The 21,282-nt window shown below is 37.5% G+C and overlaps 1 protein-coding gene across 5 annotated transcripts in view; it reads right to left on the reverse strand.

The window, feature by feature from the left end:
• The window catches only part of LOC121674725 (SLX4 interacting protein), a 72,120-nt gene that overhangs the window by 29,208 nt on the left and 21,630 nt on the right, over positions 1–21,282 (reverse strand). For 4 of the 5 annotated variants that reach the window (XM_042049276.1, XM_042049275.1, XM_042049278.1 and 1 more), the window contains exons 4-5: positions 6,971–7,060; positions 3,796–3,919 (exon numbers count right to left, since the gene is read on the reverse strand). In XM_042049276.1, coding sequence (XP_041905210.1) covers positions 3,796–3,919; positions 6,971–7,060 — 214 coding nt within the window. The remainder of the gene's footprint in view (positions 1–3,795; positions 3,920–6,970; positions 7,061–21,282) is intronic. The other variant, XM_042049279.1, reaches the window with a different exon arrangement.

The raw sequence follows: 21,282 nt of genomic DNA on the forward strand, positions 1-21,282 counted from the left end.
AGCCAAGAAAAACAGCAAGGATGCTAGGGAAGGAATGAGAATAGATCTGAAAATTACTTGTAGGAAAAACATAGTTAACTTTCTCCTCCCTCAAGAGGGGGAAGAAGGTCAGTTTACAATATACCCTCTTCCTTCCTTCCATTTCTAACACTGACATTTCTATCAGCCATATTTTTTTTTTCACTTCTCCTTATTGTTTCCTCTGTGCCCATGTAAACCTTACCTTCTTCCTTATTGTTTTCAGTTCATCCTTTGTCATTTCTCCTGTATTTAATATCTCTACTCAGTCCTCTGTAGTCTCCTCTTAATTCTCACTGCTCTTGATCAAAACCAGCCACTTTCTGTGGAACATGAAACTTCAAATAATGCAGTCACAAGCCATACCTGGCCAATATCCTTCTTGCATGATTTTGGCCATGCAGATGTGATGCAGGCCAAATTCAACCTTTGAAAATCCACCCCATTTTAAATTTCTCTTTAAAAAAATAAAATAAACCAAAGTCAAACACGTTTGGACATTAATTAAACACAGGAAACAGAGAGTTTATACCAAAGCCTATGTCCAAAGACTAAATTAAAGCTTACTTTGGCAAATTGTTCATACTGGCCATTTGGGAGGGGTGTGGAAATTGTTCAGACAGAAGGAAGAATAGGAAGAACTTGCTTGTCTTGGCTACTTTTTCTCATTTTTCCATTCTTTCCTTCTTTCTTTCTTCTCCTGTGTCTAACACCCACAGATTTCCTAATGAGCTGGTATGCGACCCACCACACACTGTAGAGTGGGTGGAACTCAAATGCAAAAGAAAAAAAGAAACGTAAATTAACGAGTAACTTGCATGGATATTTACATTAAGTGCCACAAAAATGAAAGGTAGTGTCAAATAATATTAATATTAAACAGAATATAACATTAATACTAAAAAGAAGCTGTGATAGGTGAAAATTTTCTTTTCAAAATAGTTATAGTAGTAAGGAAGTAGAAGACTTAACAAGTCTTCCCTGCTCAACAGATCTTGCAGGATTAGATCTGCTCATTGAAGTAAAGTAGCTTGGCTTCTAGTTCTGAAATGAAACCTAATACAACATACCTTCACATTAAAGGTAGCCTAAAATCTTATTAATACTGGTCTAATAATTCTCTTTTGAAGAAATTTTGAATACATCCCGCAGTGTGTACAGCAAACTAGCTAAAATTGACTTGAAAAGATGCATCTTCAGACAGGGATGGAATGCTGACCTGGGACACTGGAAATAGTAAGTAGCCAGTTAGTAAGCGTGTGGAGGTTCCTTCTATAGATACACACTTCCTTACAATAGCAGGGGTTTGAATACAGATTGAATAACTTGGAGCAAAAGAAACCACTCAGAGTTTGAAGAACTCAAACTCTTCATAGCCTCCAAATGCAACAATAGCTGCAGCTGAAGCCTTTTCCCAGCAGCACCTCTGTGGAGCAAGTACCAGGCTCGTGCATTCCTTTGTGTACTACACAACACTGCCAGCCAAGCACTGGCCTGGAATGAGGCACTTCATTGGTGTGAAAAACACAAAACCATCTCCCTGCAGCCTACAAACAGAACCTGTGATCCTAGAGAGGAAGGCAGAACACAAGAGGTAACTGGTGAAGACTCCCGGCCCTGTGGCTCACCTCAAAGGGTCAGTCCTTAGAAGCAGGGCCCGGTTGCCCCAGTGAACACCCACCTATTCTGTTATTTCCTCCCCAGGTAAGAACAGACTTGAATAGAACTTGAAGAAACTTGATTCTTGGACCTGAACAAAGCACTCCTTTCTTACAAATTACAGCCTTGAGCAAAGCAGGCTGAGAGAAGAAGAAAGAGCTGGCTTTGGAAATGAAGCTTAACATGAATGTTCGTTATCACAGCCTGTTTTCTTCCTTTAATTCTTTATTGTTAATTAATGACGGTGAGATTAACTGCAGAAAACTGATGGAACAGTCATTCTGCCTCATCCAAAGTAAATATCCTTTAATCTAAAACTGTCACTGATCTTACTGATGACCTCCTCAAATGCATATCCCTAAGATTTTAATTTTCAGGAAACAAGGGGAAGAGTCAAGCAGAAGATCAGTTCACAACCCTGGGACAGCATACCAGTATTTTTACTGAAATGTTCATGATACAAAAGAAAATAGAAGACCCTAAATTCTCACAAACACCCTCAGATCAGTGTTGCATCTGCCCACATATATAAAACCGGTTATTATGTCTGGCAGTTTTACCTTATAAAATCATCATTTTTCAAAACCTACTTTTTACTGAGGCAGGAAACTTTAAAAAAATAAATGATAAAAAACATCCCTTGATAAAAGAAAACACAGAAGAATCTCAACAAATCTTAGAAATTCTGATCCCACCATCTGTAATGTCCCTCTGCTTTCACTGAAGAAAATTCTTTTTGCTCACTCACAATCAGAAAAGTACAGGGGTCTGAAAGTTCATGTGCTTGACATTAGTAATATTTTAAAGGGATAAAATGTCGTTACTACTTGAAAGGAAAAAAAAGAGGTTGAAAATACTTTAGTGGCCTGAAGCACCCCTTGCTTATGTGGTATTGTGTTCTTGGGGGTGAGAAAAAGGCCATTTCATGCCAGAAGAACCTGGCTCCCATATATGCCTAAAATTTTGCAATAATAAGCCAACCATACAGCATGTAACCTGTGTTTTCTCATTAAAGCCACTCATTGTTATTGACAATAGTGTTTAAAGCTGCAACCATCTAATAGAATTCTATAGGAATATACCTTTTCCATAATGGAAAGCATTTCAAGAGGCAAAGAATTTGTGCACTATTAAAATTGTTACTATAACATATGTTGAATTCTAAAATTTATGAGTACAGTGATCATATATTGTAAGTATGTAATTACATGCATTGCAGAAGTCACACTTCAGCAGAGATTCCTCAATGTATTTAAGGAAATGTGACAAACCATGGCCAACACAGAGCTTTACTACTGCAGCCCTTCTTTTCTGTGACAAGTTTATGACCTGCTCCAGGCTAGTAACAAAAATCTGTAATTTTTTGCCCAAGAACTATTTAAAAATAAATTGCTGGTATGATAAAAGACCAACAGATAAGCCTATCAACTGTAAACCCCACCATTATGCTATTGGTGCAATGGTATCAAACAAAAACTGGCAGCCAATTAGCCCCAAAGCTGCTCTAACAGCAAGGTACAAGCTACAAGTGACCGTGATCTTTAGTTTCGAATGTAGATGTACTGAAATGGCACCCGTTGGTCTCAACCCTTACACAAACACAAAAAAAGAGCTCCGACGGGGTGAAGGCTCTTAATGCTGTTCTCTTCTGCACTCCCAAGGTGATGGGTGCTGCTGCCGAGCCTGCAGCAGCACTGGTGGAATGACAAATGTCATTTATCACACCACACCAACTTTTTAAGACTGAACAGATTGCCAAAAGCAGGAGAAGTAAAGATATTATTTCTGTATTTAAAAATTCTAAACTAAATGTTTGAGTAAAAAGGAGACTTAACTAACCAGCAAGATTTCAATCAATTTTGCAGGACCAAGGGTTATATAAGTTCTTTTTCTAAATTCTAATAATAGGCTCTTGGACTAATAGTACCAGCACTACATTCACTTTTAAGTAACAAAGAAAATTAAAATCCACTTAATTTGTTCACTAACTGAAGTAATTCCATACCCAAACATCAGCTATTTCAGGCCTTCCTGATGGCAAGTTTCTCACAGAAAAAAACGAAGAACAGTATTTTCCCCATGACTTTACTTCACACTAAGTTAAATAATTTCTTTTACCGGTAAGAAACAAAGGCCCAGATGATCCATATTCCATGGCTTTCCACTGACCACGCTGTTTATGTGCCTCCAAGTAGTGTTTGACCCTTGAAGCAACAACTTCTTCTAGCAGCTTGCAGACCTCCTGAAAGAGAAACCACCGGCCTGGTTTGATCTAAATTTACAGAAATGCCCACAGGCACACAGCAGAAATCAATACAAAATTACCCCCTCTCACATTAAAAGGAAAAACATTGAGAGCAGAAGCACATCAGTTAGGAAATGAATGGGAAAAAGGAGGGGAATCAAACCATTTTTCTGCAGAACAAGAGAGGAAAGTACATTATGAAATTCTTACTTGGCAGATGAAATACATTATATTACAATGCTAACTTTTTTATCAGAAATTAGTTTCATATGCATTCAAAGGAGGAAAATGTTAAAATGTAGGATACATGTTAAAAATGTATCACAGCATGAGTTATTTAAGCAAAATTTTAGTATAAATCCTCTCAGGAATTGTCAACACACTATTTCTCTACAAGAATCCTTATAAACCACAACAGATATTCTGCTTCAGTGTAATTTCAGGGGGGAGAGGGGGGTGGAAAGAGAGAAGACTCTGAACAAATTAGGTCACAGCGACTTAATTGCTCTAATTAATTTAGATTGTTCTGCTCCTAAACATAAATGTTCATATCTTTCATACTTTCTTCAACAAAGCACAATAAAACCACACACAACTCCGGAAGAACAAAGCCTTCAGCCAGAATTACCCAGGAAAAAAAATACTTGGAGTAAAAACAAAAAATTCATCTCTTGAATACCAGAATAAGTTTTAAGCTTAATACACACATACATATTTGAGCCCTTTCCTCAGTGTTCTCGTTTTCCATTGTTCATAACTATGTGCTCACAGAAGCGATATTTTGTGGCACACAAAAATATAACTTTACCTCTGTAATGTGTTTGGGTAACACATAAAATTATATAAGTAGTTTCTAAGCTATCTTGGCTTGAAATTTCCTTTTGATTAATGTAGAAAGTACTCAGAACAACAAATTTTTAGTGCATTGCTCTAAATAAAAGCAGGGCACATACATTAGTCAATCACAACCAGTATTTTCTCTTTACAGTAAGAAATATATTTTCCTTTCTGCTTGTAGAGTACAATTATAAATTACTGGTTTTGCTTTTTCTTCTGTTTAACTCATTAAAGTGCTCCCATTACACATTCCTTCATGGGCCTGTGTTCAGGTTAGAATGAAAAGGTCTAGAAAGCAGCAGAAACATGGTTTGTCTTTGGTTCCTTCTGCAGCAATAAACATTACCATGCACTTCTTTCATTTACATGGAACATGTTTTACTTGTTAGGCTTATGGAAATATTATTTAAATGGCTTTCCACAAAGTACCCTACAGACCTCAGAGTGCAAAGATAAAACTTTGACTTTGCTATTCCAGGGGAAAAGGGATGTGGAAGAAAGGGCAGGGAAACTGGAAGGGCAGAAGGAGGACAAAAACTGCAGCATCTCACAGCAATCCCAAGAATACACTACATCCAACTGGTCACAGCAATGTGTCACAGTGCTGGTGGTCATTCCAACACCCAGCTGTATTTCCTTACACCAATCCCATGCTTTGGGCACTGGTGAAGTTCCCATCCTGCCCTCCATGGCACATGCTCCAAGGAGGAGCTGGCAGCCAAAAGGCCACTGGGACAGCATCACCAGGGTCCATGAGCTCAAGCCAATGCATTTCATCCAGGGTAAGCAGGGGATCAGCAGGAACTGCATTTGTTACAGAGGCATCCACATTTCCCACAGACAGGCAGAGAGGGCTGCACCACCACTAGTATTTTCCAGAAACCACTTGAGATGAACATGTAAAAGCCCTCATAAAAAATATGTCAAAATAATCTTTCTTTGGGACCCTTCCTCCCGTCACTTACACAAAGATTCTGCATAGGACTTTCAGGAAGTGAATTGCAAAGCTATTGGACTCACACTTCTCAGTTGTTGAAAATATGCAACCTTTGTACTTTTCTCGAAACGTGCAGTCACAGAAATGCACTGAATGCTGTCCTGTCATGCCTCTTTATTAAATCAATCATGATCTAATTTCCTGAAATTAATCTCTTTTGTTTTGGCTGTCTTACAAAATACATTTTGAAAACGTTTAAAACTCAGATAACCAGGAGCGTAAAGCTGGTTATAAATAGAAAAGGGAATGAGCATTCATTTAGTCATAAAAAAGAAATCTAAAATATTTTCCCTATTTTCTTATTTCTCTGCTTAATAAACCACAAATCGGATGAACCACAAACTGCTAAATATTCGGCTTTTGCTCCCTCAGGATATTAATTTATTGTTTCTTTTAATTTCACTTAAATGTATTACTCTGAGATGTCTGGGGACGCTGTGCAGTGACAAGTTAATGATGGCATTATTAGGGAAGCTATCTGCTGAAAATTACCGTAACGGAGACTTGCGGGAAAGTCCACAGGCATCCCAAACATATCCTGCCTTCGTTTTCAATAGGGAACTTCTCAAGTTCCCACACAGAGGAGAAAGCTCCAGCCAGGAACTCATCACAAGATCATGTGTGATTTCTCTATATTCTGATGAAAGTTACAGGCAGAATTTTGCAGCTCACTGATGCACTGATTTTCCCCAGTTTCATCAGCTTATGCACATGATACACTTAAAAATCATGGAAGTTTCTTTTCATAAGATGCAACAGTTCTACTATGGTTTATCATGCATATTTATGTTTTCTTGTACCCTCTAAATGCAATATCATTTACACTTCTCAGAATGAAAAAAGAAAATTAATAGAAAGATATTTCACCAAGAAAACGATACCTGGCACAATCTGGTTTATATCACAGAAGATAATTTACAAATGTTCATGAGAAACATATTTTTTAAATTAAAAGCTAAGTCAGAAGAATCCACATTGCATGCATGCATATATGTGCACACACACAGAGTTTAAAAATTAAAAAGCAAATTTAAAGTGGTCATTAGTGACCCAAAAAGCACATATGGTTGACTTAGGGGTCCCACAGCAACCACTGATGCTTAGGTATAACTAACAATATTCTCATAACACTGAAAAATTCTGAACAGTTCAAGGCAATCCAACATTTTCCCTGCAGCCACATGCTTTTGAAGTAGAATTGATATTTGTTGTACCTCTTTCTCATGATCTGAAAACCAGCTGGTGTCTTTACTGGAGCCTTGAGGCAAAATATGAACATCCACCAAGACAGCAAAGTTCCCACACTGGAAAAAAAAAAAAAAAAGAAGAAGAAAAAACATGTTGAACTGTAGCTGCTAGGAAGCACATGTTGAGCAGACGGGGAGATAAACAATCAGGTAAGCACATGCATCTGATTCAGAGTTACAGCAGGCAGAACACTAAATTGTGGAAGTTTATGAAGTACGCAATTACAAATTTATCATTGTTTGTGGACAAGAAACAAGAGCACCAGACCTATCTTGGATAGCTCACTGAAAAATAACAAGCAGAAGTATGTGGAATTTTCTTCTGCTATTTAAATGCCACTTTTAAATCTGAGTTCAAGCAAATTTTAATGTGTGAAAAATTAGCTCTTCCTTCACCAAACTCACATCATTCTATTTTCTGAAAATTTGGTACCACATTAATTATCCAGTTGGTGTTTAAAGTTTATTCAGTACTCAAAAATTCAGCATCTTAGAAGTCTTTTCCTCTCTCCAAGCTGCCTAATGTAAAGAACAGCAAGTTTGAAGGACTTGTCAGTGGATACTTGGTATATACCACATTTGCCATTTAGTCATTACTGTACTTTGAATGGTTAAATAATAAGGCTTAACTATTACCAAAGACTACATAGAGATAGTAGGGTGATATAGGCTACATCCCAAGACACATCAGCTATTTCTGAAATTCCTTGATAGGTTTTGATTGAGGACAGTGTGACAGACAAGGATTATTTTCTTTCATTGGTACATCAATCATTACAATGAACTAACACCAGGAAGAGTGAATGGCATGAACACATCCCAGTTCCACTGGGCATTTATTCACTGCTGCCTCCTGTACTGCACAGAGATATGGGGCATTACAAGCTAATGGGTTCCCTTTTAAACCCAGCACCAAATCTCACTCAGACACCCTTTAACTAAATAACATGCAAGGTAAAAGCCAATTTAATCATTCTGGCTTGGCTGCTTGTGGTGCACTTGTGATGCAATGAAGTCACTCTGTGAGAAGACTGGACATGTGCGGTCATGGCAACTGCACATCCGGAATGTCTGACGGAATAGAAACAACATCCTGATCCCAGACAAACCTCCCATGTGCACGGACCATCCGGCGTGAGATTGGGCTCGTTTCAAGGGATGTTGCAGTGCTCACCTCCTGTCCTCACTCACTCTCTCCATATCTGCTCTTCACTGCCAAACATCTGCAAAGCCCAATCTCAGAATTCCAACTGCTAACAGAGTTAGCTCTACAAATAGTGGGATATACGGTTTTAGACTCTAGTTTTACATCACCTACAGTCTAAGGGATACATCAATATCTCAGGCTTATGGTATAGCACAAGTACAGTTGCTGAGAGTACCCTTACCTATGCCATTAGCACTAAGAGCCACAAGATTTAGCATTGATTTTATTAATCATAGCAGCGTATTTGGTAAATTAAAAACCTCTTGGTTTATAGAACACTTGGATCTGTAAATCAACTGCAAACAGAAGTTTCTAAATAATGATGCAAATATAATTAAAATGTAATTCATGGCCAGTGTTGTATTGTAGCTAGAATGCAAAAGTTTGGCAAATGAGACAGGCGTTGTGAAATCATTTTGAGAAACTTCTAAGTTACTTATAGGTATCAGTCACTGAAAGAGCAGAATGCTTTGATCTATTGTATCAAAAGGCTTCTCTTTTCTCCAGAGAACCAAGAATTGCCAGATGGCTGCAACAGCAAACCTTTCCAAGCTTTAAATGGATGACAAAATATCTCACAAAAATCTCTGGTGAATCATTAGTCAGCTCCAGCAAACTTTAAATTGACTACTGAACTTCAAAGTTAGCAGACACTGCAGATTAAAGTGAAAGCCAGTAAATTATTCATGGTTCAGCACTAATAACAACAAACAAGTAGTTGATACATCAAGAAAATTCAAATTATCAAATGCTCCATGTTAATTGGCATCATTTTCTAATGACTACAAAACTTTATATATAGATACAGATGCAAAGTATAGACCTGTTTTTCAAGGAGAGAGAATGCTTGCAATTATTTTCTTCTGAATGGCACTATTTGTCTCAGTTGCCAATCTCAAAACAACTGGGAAAAAAGAAAATAACAAACCACATTCAAAACTACATAACGGTACAGTTAGAATTATCTTTAAAATTTTACAAACACACCTAACATTTGTAGTACTTCAAAGAAAAAACAAATACATATAAATAGTGCATAAATCCTTATAAGAGACAAGGTTTCCCCATGGAAGATTTTTATCCCTCTAAGCTTTGGAGCACTCTTCTTGTAGACAGCACACCTGAAAATATTTCAATAACCACAAGCCAACAGTTTTGCCACACAACCAGAACAGCTTTGGGACAGGACACAGGGATGCACAACTGGCACAGGCAAAGAGGAAGATGATGAGTCAGAGAATACAAGCACAAACCTTCATGAGCCTCACTACATCCTATTTTTCATAAGTCCTGGACGTGATATGAGCGACAGCTCCCACGCAGGCTCCCCTGCATTCTTGAGCTGCACAATACCTGCTAGAGCTACACCTGACTTATGCTTTATGTGCCTTCACACGGTACAGCTGTAGGGATGATATTTATACTGAGCAGCTCAATAAAACTTTGGCTGCTCCAGCAGCAAAAGACAAGTACAGACTAAATGCCAATACAAATAATTGCAGGGAACAGAGGCAAGTGGAAGAAAAACGAACACAGTTTTATATTAGCAGATCTGATGCTCTTATAGAAGTTTCTATTTTTATTTTTACTCTGATGACATGCAATTCCATGAAAATACTAGCTTTTATTTTAGTGGAAATGAAGTGTTTCCAGTCAGCATGGCTGCCAGATGCAACTCGTGACTCCTAAGTACCACAAATGAAAGGCAAACAAAAAGAATGGCAACTTTTAATTTCATGCTTTCAACATCCATCTCAAAATTTGCACTGAAAATTGTTTTTTGAGGTGTGATTGTCAAAACTGAAACTTGAATGCCTGATTTGATGGGAAACACATTTGTCAAGAATCAATAGGAAAACATTTCACTCAAAAATTAAAGACAGAAGCAGATGCTCCAATTTGATATCCCCCATAGTTCTAGATTTCAAAAACTCTTCATTTTTACAAGCTGTTTTTAATGTTCACATTCTTACTCTAACAGTCTAATGACATTCATTGTGTTACTAAACAAAGGGCTTAAAATGATCTCAGAATGTTGTTAGTATATTGTCGTACAGCAATGGCATCTAATTCAGAACATCTTTTCAGAAATCAAATTGTTTATACGACTACATCAAACACTTCATAGCCTCTGCAAATTTAAAATATAACCAGACACGTAACGTAAATAGAACGAAACCCAACACAAAGTGGTCAGTCAAGCAAATTCATCTGCTCAGAACCCGCTGAAACCTTGAAATAAGCACATATTAGACAGTGAACTATTATTGCAAATCCCCAATGAATAAATAAACCCAAATAAATACTTTTTATTGCTATACTCATTTTTACAATCAGTGGGTTCCTACATGGGTACTCTTGTTTCCTTAAACTGCATCACTTGAACAGCATAAAACTAGTCCTTAAAAACAGAAAGTCCTTGGGATGCTGGAGACGAGCATGGTGGGTTTGTATTCAGTTACACCACTCCAAATGTGCTATATCATTAAAGCAGACAGCACTGGAGAACCAGCCTCCCAAGACACATATTAGGGTTTCCCATTTCTGAGATTACGGATGTGGGCTGGAGGGTCAGAATTAATTGAAGCTGAGTTGGAACAGAAACATCTGATAGTTTGGCTGATTTTTGGAATGGGTGGGAAGGAGCCGAGCTGCAACCTTTACACACTCAAAACTCCAAAACTGCTCCATGATGAACACATAGGAACTGTTTACTTACTGTTCCCTCTTCCCTGAGCACTGTGCTACTTTGTTAGCTACAGAGAGAATTTTATTCCAGTCTTAGATTATATCTAAAATTAAAAAAAAAAAAAATAGACTTGATCCCAATGACCACTCAAAAATGCCACTGGAAGCCCTTTGTGGCATTGTGACAAAATTGATAGGACGTTATCATCTCCAGTCTCCAGCTGGCAAAAGCACAGCCAAGAGATTTTGTGGGAAAAAATAAAAAAAACCACACATAAAAAGCTTATGTGAAATATCTTGTCTTAAAATAAACAGGAGAATTGAAATATTTTCCATCGTAAGTTCTTTCTGAAAATCAGTAAGTGTTCTGCATTGAATCAAGCAAGTTCTAACATCTGCAGCATTAAGTATAATTATGTATTGTCATTGGTCTATACACTATGGCAACTGTATTATGACAAAATTCACGTTTCTGGGCTTATTAGAAGTTTATTCTCCTCCTTTATCTTTCTGATCCCAAAGAAAATGACTTGTTTTCTTTTGTTTATACTTTTAGCACCAATGATTTATAGTATCTTGACTTTTTCTCTTAAATAGCAAGAGGCAAAAATCACTTAAGCAAGTGAGCATACAGTACAAGAGATTTATCTGTCATTATACAACATTAATTTAACTTTCATTTACAAGCATGTCTAGGACCACAATGATTGGAGGTAATGCAGAGTTTCCCAAACCATAGAGGACACTGTTCCAGTACTTAAATGCCTCAACCTGTATAAACACAGGAGTCAGGATAGTTATTTATGCCACCACCACTGCTGACGGCTAACAAGGGACAGAGGAACTTTGGTGACAGCTAACACCGTACATTTCTCATTCTTTTAAGTAGATGAAGTTACAATTTGATATGTGTATGACTTTTCCACATATTTTTCTCCAGAATCTCCAGGGGTTTGCTCATTTTTTGTTTCTTTTCCTTTTCCTTTTTTTTTTTTTTTGGGGGGGGGGTGTCCAAGGGAAACAAAAAACCCCCAAACAAAACAAAAAAACAAACAAACAAAAAACAAACAAACAAAAACCCCAAACAAACAAAAAACAAATCAAAAAAAGTACGGGGGGGGGGGGGGGGGGAATAATAGAATTTTTTTTCACAGGCAGCAAAGTTGCACAGAAATAGTGTTTCACTGGTTAATGCTCAGAGCAAGGTGTTTTTCCAACTCTCTATTTCAGGGGTTTTCAGGAACCAAAAGGCCACCAGTGAATGGTTTTACTGTCACAAGATTAATCAGGAGCTCACCTAACAAGAGGAACTTGCAATTATAGAAAGATTTCTAAACAGCTGATTCAGAAACAGAGCAGAACAAATGAGAGAAGCCTCCAGAAGAAGCCAAAACCAGGATCCCTCTAGAAAATCATGACATAAGTCCACTTTTCAAAATGCTCAAGAAATACAATGCAAATGTCGGAGTGGGGATAAAAAAGTTACATTCCACTTTTGACCTTTTTTCTGAATAGGAGCTGCTTGGTTCTGGAAATTGTACAAAGCTTGTACTTTGTTATAAATTTATATACTAAAGTTGAGAACAGTTTCAATAAATAAATCCTTCTTACTGAAGAAGGATTATAGCCATCAGCTAACATCACCTAGATCTTTTAAATTCCCGGCTTTCAAAGATCTGTGGGGTCACTGCAACAGTAAAAAGGGAGAAGCAGATCAAGATCAAGTTAGAACGGGGTCTAACTTGAAAATCTATCCTCAAAGATAGCTGTACTCAATTATACACAGATTCAGCAGGAATTGGACAATCTAAAGTGCATTCAGACTTTCCAAAAGCAGGGAGGAAATTCCCCGTTTTATAACCTGCATAAGAGTTATATCTAAGTAATCTTTCACAACTGGTTGGCTTGCTTTTTTTAGAAGTATAGCTTATGTATGAAAAATTCCTGAAGGGAGGAGTATTTAATTTTCTGGTGTTTTAGTGGAAGAGAAGAAGCAGTTATCTGAAAAGTCAATCAATAAGTTATAGGCACACTAAGATCACACTGAGAGGTTCCCATGCCAAGCAAAGAGGTGTAAGCAGAGAACAAGCCTTTAGAACACACCTTTGATAAATGTGGCCTGACAACACATGAAACTAGGATGCAACATCAAGGCAGCATTTTAGACTCTTAACAGATGCAGATGGACAGGATATTAAACTTAAGAAATTACAGGAAAAAGAAAACAAGAAATACTTGTGAATTATTCAGCCCTGAGGAGAACATTGAAAAACCGAAGGAGTTTCAGATCTGATGGAGCTGTGTATGACACGGGAGACTTTCAAATTGAGGACTAACACACTGTTGTTAAAGCACATAATTGTGAGCGATCCACCCAAATCAACAGATTAAAATAAATTAATGAAGACACCTCCTTCAGAGAGCCAAGCACCTGCCGAGGTAAAAGAGCTGCATGTTTTCAGCAATGTAGGAACGCTGCAGTGCAAACAGCGCCTTCAGTTCATCACCCACAGTCAGGCTAAGCAGTAATTACTTAATCTAAACATCTGAACTGGTCTCGGAGAACTGCTCTATCAGGAACAATGTTGAAAAAGAGGCCTAAATTGCATGAGAGAATTAAGCATAATTTAGGTTGTCAATCTGTGCTGGTCTGATCCCAATTCCGTAGGAGGTTTTGTAGCCCACATATTGAAACGAGTCGTGTAGCTGGAGCTCAAACAATTGCAAAAAGCAAGTTTTTCCTTAGGGCAAAATCTCCAAGTAACAGTGCAATCTCACCATTGTTTTGAAAGGATATACACCATGTCCCTGCCTGTGTCAGGACTGATCCAGAAAAACAGAAATAGCAGCACAGTATTTGTTCAAGATAATAAAAAGATAATTTGAGATTCCAACAAGCTGCTTTCACCCTCTTGTTGTGAAGTATTATTCTAAAAACTATGGTATTTTTTAAATCATTGCAAGCAAGCGATGATGAAATACCCATGTCTGCAACAACCTGTTTTTATGCCACTTCAGGCTGGGGAAGGTGAGCGGCCGTATTAACTGGAGAAGTGAACATATTCACAATCTACCCAAATGCAATTAATTCTTAATTTTAAGGACACTTCCTAGGGCTTAGCCACACCAACGGAGTGCCACAGGATAACACATTATTGTGTATCACCTCATCATTGGTAAGTGGATGCAGATAAAGATTATTATCTTACCGAGTTCTTACCCTGCGCTATCAATAATAAAAGTTTGGTATTATGAAAGCAATTCATGAGAAGAATTGCATTGCCACTGCTGTACTAAACTGGAATGGGGGACATTCTTTGGGGTTCTACAAAATCAGTACAGGGATTTCATTTCTTCCCCAGGTGGAGAGACAAAGGCACTCATACACACCTTGTACAAAACACCCTGCAAGGCTGAATTACTCGGTGTGTAGTCATCAGATACTACAGCAATAGGTATCAAAACAACTGCCATGATTACTAAAGCTTCCAGAACTCCTAAAGATTGCCAACTGTAACATGACAATATAATTTTTTGAAGAAATTACAGCCAGTAATAAAAAGGTTTGAGGGCCTTTTTCAGACATTCAACTTGTTAAATGATTTTCACAGGTTTTCCCATACATGCTTTACATGCTGTATTTTAATATTAATCTGCCAGACTTTAAAGCATCAACCAAAGATCACCAAGTATGTATTGGCAAGTTATGGATGGATTTGTTCAGCATGAAAAGAACCACCACAGAGAAGGGCTGAGGAAATTAGCAATGTACCACCTGATTTTATGTATTTCTGCATATATCAGAAAACAAAGTGCAATAAATATTAGGTGAAGACACCACCCTCAGTATCTTCTGATGTAAACTCTGTCAGAGGAAATAAATCCAGCCATCAGATAGCATGAAAACACAATTTACAAGGTTCCCCTAAGGTGAAGCAGAGGCAAACCACAGTGTTTGTTTCACAAGTTAACGTGCACATTGCTGGGGTGAAGGAGCAGAGGTTTTCCAGCACATAATGCACCCATGACTATCTTTCTGAGTTATTTGTCCAACAGCTGCAGGGATGGGCTGACTTCCCTCTCACAAAAACAGAATGGGGATGTGAGGGCAGGTCCCACGCAGGAAATTGTTCCACGTGTCCAACTTTGCAATTATTTCAGATTCCTTTTTTATTCTAAGAGACAAGGTCTTACCTGCTGTGGAACTCCCTTCCTTCCCTGCCTCTCCTGAAAACGTTACCTACCGCAGCACGCGGCTACTGAACGGGGAAGCAGGAGGCAACACAAAACCAAACCCAACATCTGCAGCCCATGTTTCAATATAAAATATTTGCAGATGCTAAATCTTTATGCCAAAATAATTTAACAGATTAAAGATACATCAATTGCACATGATCAGACTTTAAGACAAATACATAAAGCAAAAGTATTTTTATTGGCTAAAAAGGTATACCGAGCCAAACTTCTTAATATTGTTAAATTTACTGAAATGGTTGAAATGTTGCATTTTCCAAGTATGTAAAAGAAGTTCTTTTTAACTCTGTGTTTTAACTGAGTTGTCTGAACCCAGCCAGGAAAGTTTCCGAACAGCAACAAGGCTTTTTCAGAAAGAGCGTAAGAAAAAAGTGACTCACTGCTGAAGAAGGCATATTACAAAAGTGACACCCTTTGGACAAAATCCTTCTATTAAGTGGGAGCATATTAAGTCAACACAGGGCAGAAGAAGAGGAAAGTTCAACAAAATATTCAATGCTTTATCTACAAAGGTACAAGGGAAGAAACAGATGAGTCTTTCAAATGAACAAGTGATGCTCTAAATTTTACTGCTGAAAAAGCAGAATCAGATGATGGAGAATACCTCATATTTCAAAATGGAAACAGATCAGCAAAAACCTCAAGGAATTACAAGCTGGCAAGCAAAGGAATATAATTTTTTTTAATGTCCAAAAAAAAAAAATCATTTCATCTGGCATTGAACAGAGTATGTAATAAATAGACTTCGTGCTTAAATAAAAAAGAAAAATGGATACAAAAAGAATAGGAGCAACAAGTAATTTATAAAAATATGTAAAATATTAACATAGTTGAACACTGAGGAGCTGGTGAAAAGCAAGAATCAACTGTGAAAAGTACCTGGTGGAGTGTTTGTCACCAGAAAGGCTCCTGGGACTAAAACACAACCTGCTAAGGAAGCACTTTCCCCATTTGTCCATCCTTGCCCCAGACTGCCTCCATCTCACATCTCCCACAGGTTACCACCAACCAGAGCTGAACAGGTATAACTGTCCCCTACCTGAACCACTTTTGATTCAACATCTTTTTGAAAATGCATCCTAAAATCTACTGAGTTTGACAGAAATAAATAGGAAGTGACTATTCATATATCTCTCCTAAAAAACTTAAGTGGTAACTGCTGGGAGGAGGACAGGGCAATGAAAAGCAGGTGGTGGATGACAAGACCTTAACTTAAATCAGATGCAGCTGAAAAAGTGCACCTGACTCTGCTCCAACCTCAGGCCTTCAGGAGGCCCCAGTAACCCATCCCTGACCTTTAAGGAAGGCAGGTGAGTACAGCATTAGGTTGCACAGGTTAATCAGTATTTATTTACATGCCCCCACAGCAGGCTCACCAAACAGTTCTAATTCGTAAAAGTGAATCCTTCTGCAAATATTCCTCTTCCTGCAACTCAGTTTCTGAGGTTGGGAAGTGTTGACCATTTTTCTTCTAAAAATTTATAAAAATCAGTTAATTGACTCCAGTCTCTTCCAATAGTGGAAAGGAAAATCCAAACAAAGTGTGATTGTTTCTAACATGAAAACAAACATTTAAAGAAACAAATTCAGTACTTTGCATAAGTAGAGCCTAATCTCTAGCTGGCTTTGCCAGTTTTTATAATTCTTTTTCATACTACATGCACTGATAGGTATGATATTCACATGTGGTCAATCACATCATGAAAACCCAAGGAAAAACACTTGTGAAAAACAAAATGTACAGACATTATGGGTAACACATAGTTCATTTTCACCTATTATGAAGAATAATAGAAACAACATGCTCTCAAGATTTCAGAGAAGCTCTATTTTACAGATGGAGAGGGATGGAATGGCAAGAAGCATTGATTTATTCTCAAAAAACCATTTCTCTGTTTCACTGGGATCAAAAAAGCTGTTGCCTTAAAGAAACAAGGACATAATTTTAGTACAGTCAAAAAACACTACCAGTACCTAGGATTTCAACTGCTATTTGGGAATGCCTTTTTAAAAAGTTTTACATTTCAAAGCCTTTGTATTATTTTTTTTTCCAAGTTTCCCGTGGATTATGTTACTAATTGGGAATATGTGGGAAATATTTCCCACAATTATGTTTAGAAAAATTCCAGTGATAATTAGCACCAATCCTAATACACGTGGAAAACATTAAAATCACTGAAAATGATAAATAGTGTTGATTTTATGCAACAAAATGTAGACATTAAATATATACAATGTTATATTGGGTTATATACCGACCCGTATGCTCTGACAGAAACAAGAAGTCTACAGGAAAAGGTTAAAAACATAAGCAAATAATGATACTTTCCTCAGCAGATACATTAGACTTTTGTCAACATGAGACCCTGGGTTTTATATCTCATAAGATGCATCTGTATTTGGAAGTCATCCGTGATTGTGTTCTCCCACAATTTGTTAACTGGTTCATAAAACTGCTTGAATATTTGCATCTACAACATCGTGTGGCAAATCCAGTCACACATGCCATTAGGAATCACATGTTCTAGTTCATTTCAAATCATCATGTCACTCAATACTTTGAGATTTTTTGCACAACTGCATTTTAACCTTTTGTAACTCAGCTCCCTTCTCAGGTCCTTTACAAATACAGCATCTGCTCCAGAGTTCCCTGTTCAATGCCAGTACCGCCTTCATCCACCTTCATCCTTCAGCCAGGGAATCTGTGCATGGACCTTCTTTTCCAGCTCACTTCAGGAGCCTTTGGTGAAGCACCTTGTCAATCCCTTCTGGAGAACCTGAATGGGTTATGGCAACCAGATTTCCCTGTTCTTAGACTCACTCCTGTAAAGATGCCAGAAGGCTGTGATGCTTGACTCCTGTTTATAATGGGTGTTTTGACTTTTTCCCAATGTATTACACTAATCCTGATATCCATTTATTCTGCCCCACTGGAGTTTGTGCTAATTCACCCAACACAGACGTCAGATATTGAACTGACAACTTTCTAGTCCCATCATACAAGGCACTCTCACATACATGGAGCTGGGACAGTTTAACAAGAGCAACATCTGCCAAAGTTCATTCCTCACACATACTCTAAAAGGTGGCTTTCTGTGTACTTATTCCAGCGCAGAGTACAAATTAACTACAACAAAATAAAATTAGTAAAGTGTATTAATACCTATTGTTTCTTTTGCAGCTGAGAACATTATGATTCCAAAGTTAATGCGTATGTTTCAAAAAGGTCAGCTCTTTAACATATTAGTAAATAGCAAAACTCTACAAATGCATCTTAGCACCCTGTCCTGTTGTGTGCAAATATAGAGAATCATGCGTAAGCTAATGGCTAATTCTGCTTCACTTGTCTTCCATATTTCCCCTAAAATGAACCAAACTGCTGGAAAAAAAGCCCCACCTTCTGTAAAACAGTCTCTCAAAATTCTTATTTTTATCATTTTCTATCCAAAAATACACATATTTGTACATTCACTAGATTCTTTTTCTCCCTGCTCCATCTGTAACCCTATTGCAAAAAAACTGTCAAAGGTCTCCTAATTCTTCCATGACATTTTTCCTGAATTTAAATACAAGACTTTCTCGACACCTGCCAAGGTCAAAATTCCTCCTTAATGCATCTTCTAAACAGGCAAGGGCTACAGTAAAACTGACAGGAGAAAGCAGCTCAATAAATTCAGCTATGCCATCTATTATCGGGCATCTAAGATGTCACCTGGCTGAATTAAATCCTGCTTAATTGCAGTGTTTATGTCTACCCAGCAAGATGTTAAAATGGAAAATTAAAACAGAATTACTTAATATGTCTGCAGCACATCTAATTTTCCATAACCTGTATCCACCTGCTTAGCTCTCCAAGGGTGAAAGAAATACAGTTTAAAGGTAAAAAACTTCCCTGTTTGCTGTACTGAAACTTAATGCCCATGATCAATAAAAACAAGAGAACCATCACTGTCAACTGCTTCATCTCTCCTGAGGAGTAAGCAAATAATTTTCATCAGTTCTAATACTGCTTCTCTGAAAAAATGAAATTTGGAGACTGATGCAGCATTTCACATTAATAAAACCAGTGCATTTTACTTTATACGAGGCAATAATCAGTTGCTAGAGATGTAAAAACTAGGCCCAGATTACACTCCATGCCAACAAAAACAACTGCTGCTTAGCTTGCTAGTCCTTTTAATTTATTGCCATAGCATGGAGATATAACTCCTATTTGTAATCAACAAAAAAAATTACTGGTGCATCAGCCTAAGAGAAGACTTTTTCCCCAGCTTGCTCAAGTTCTGGTCTATATCACTCTCAGTTCCCAAGCCTCTTTCCACCTCTCCTTATCTCAGTCTTCATTTTCCCACTGTCAAAGCCTGTTTTTCCAGGAAGGAAAGTTATGGTAAAGATGAGGAATATTGTTCAGCACCTCTTTGCCCTTTGGCACTGCTATCAAACACTGGGATTTTATCTGCCACATTAGCAGAGATCTTACAAAAAACACATTCCTTTTTGTATAATGTACATGGTGGTCACTCAAACAATAACCAGTAACAGATGTCTGAAGTGAGGAGAATGGACTATTTAAATAGAACTTTATAAATTCTGATGATCCTTTCCCAGATTTGAAACCTTGACACTTAATTTATAACTATCAGTATGGCCCTATCCTTCCCTTTGTGTGTTTATTTCTAGTTCCAACTCGGTAAGGATACTTTGCCCATCATGCTTGAAGTTTCTCTCTGACCCTGCAGATAATCTTACCCTCAACTTCCCTTCATTTAACAGTGTAAAGATAAAAATGAAAAAAACCTCTGCAAAGAATCCAGCAGCCAAATAAGGAATTCTGACATAGCTATGAACTTACATGCTTACATAAAATTACTGGTTTCATTCAGTACCCTGCAATGACCATCTGGGAAAGCTTTTCTTTCAAAGGAAACACAGAAGTATGAAAGAAATGTAACCTGCCAGAGTCCACTGAAGTTTTGATGTTACAAGATTTGTATTTAGGTCTGCTTTCCAGGGGCTTTTAAAAAGTGCTCTCACTCAATATTCATGGGAAATTAAGTAGTAACTGCTTTAAATATCCTTATGGTTCAATATTACAAGAAAGTGTTGGAATTTTAGAAGAAAATTCTGCATGAATCTATAGCTGTAAACCTTATCTGCCAACAGCACTTTCACTCATATGGAAACAGCAGAAGTAAAGATCCATTTGGCATAATACAGAACCAGATTTTAAGACTACAGTCTTTCTAATGCTGCATTATGTTTAATTACCTTGTTTTCACAGTCCCTTTTAAGATAATAAAGATTCCTGTATGTACTTCTGGATACAGATGCTTAAGAAAAAAATATTTTCAAAAAAACATTATTAATTATCCATCTTATAAAACCAAAGGATATCACCGATAGTAGAAGCAATGGAAAAGCATAGATTTTTAGAAGACATGGTCAGATTCTGCCATTGTAACACCTCTGCACAGATGCAGAACAAGTTTACAGACACACTTAGAGACTCAATTTGTTGTACTTGAGGACAAAACTTATCCATCAGTATCTTTAAGGTTGTAGATCCAGTAGAAGTTTTACATTCCCAATTAAATTTTTCAAATAGTCAAATAAAATTAACAATAATACCAGAAGACATGCAACTCTTAACATTTAAAAACTTTGCAATCAGCTTCAACAGCAAAAATCCACGTGCATTCTGCTGAAGACTTTCAGAGATGAATTTCAAGATCACTTGTAGGAAATAGACTTCCCCTTTCTTCTAGGCAATGCAGCAGTGGTATTTACCCTGGCGGGCAGCAGATAAACAGATCTGTGAAGCATTTCTCCAACTGACAGATCATATTACAGGGCAGAAAGTTTCTTTCCTTCTGGGTACAATACTCACCTGTACCCACTGCACTGGAAATCCATTGTGCTCAAGAGACCAGGCTGACAGGAGGAAAGGCCTCTTCTTTGCATGCAGCAGTAACATTGCTGATGGAACCTAAGCAATGCCTACCAGAAGTCACAAATTTTATATTAAAATACATGACAGCAGATGCTACTAATATAATGTGATTTCACTGGTTACAGAACCCACCCCTGTCATACAATTCTAAGTGTGAAAACCACAGGAGCAAAACCCAAG

The sequence above is a fragment of the Corvus kubaryi genome, unplaced genomic scaffold (assembly GCF_017639235.1).
Source record: "Corvus kubaryi isolate FWS band 111438036 unplaced genomic scaffold, C.kubaryi_AGA036_p1.0 70, whole genome shotgun sequence".
In the NCBI taxonomy this organism is placed as follows: Eukaryota; Metazoa; Chordata; class Aves; order Passeriformes; family Corvidae; genus Corvus; species Corvus kubaryi.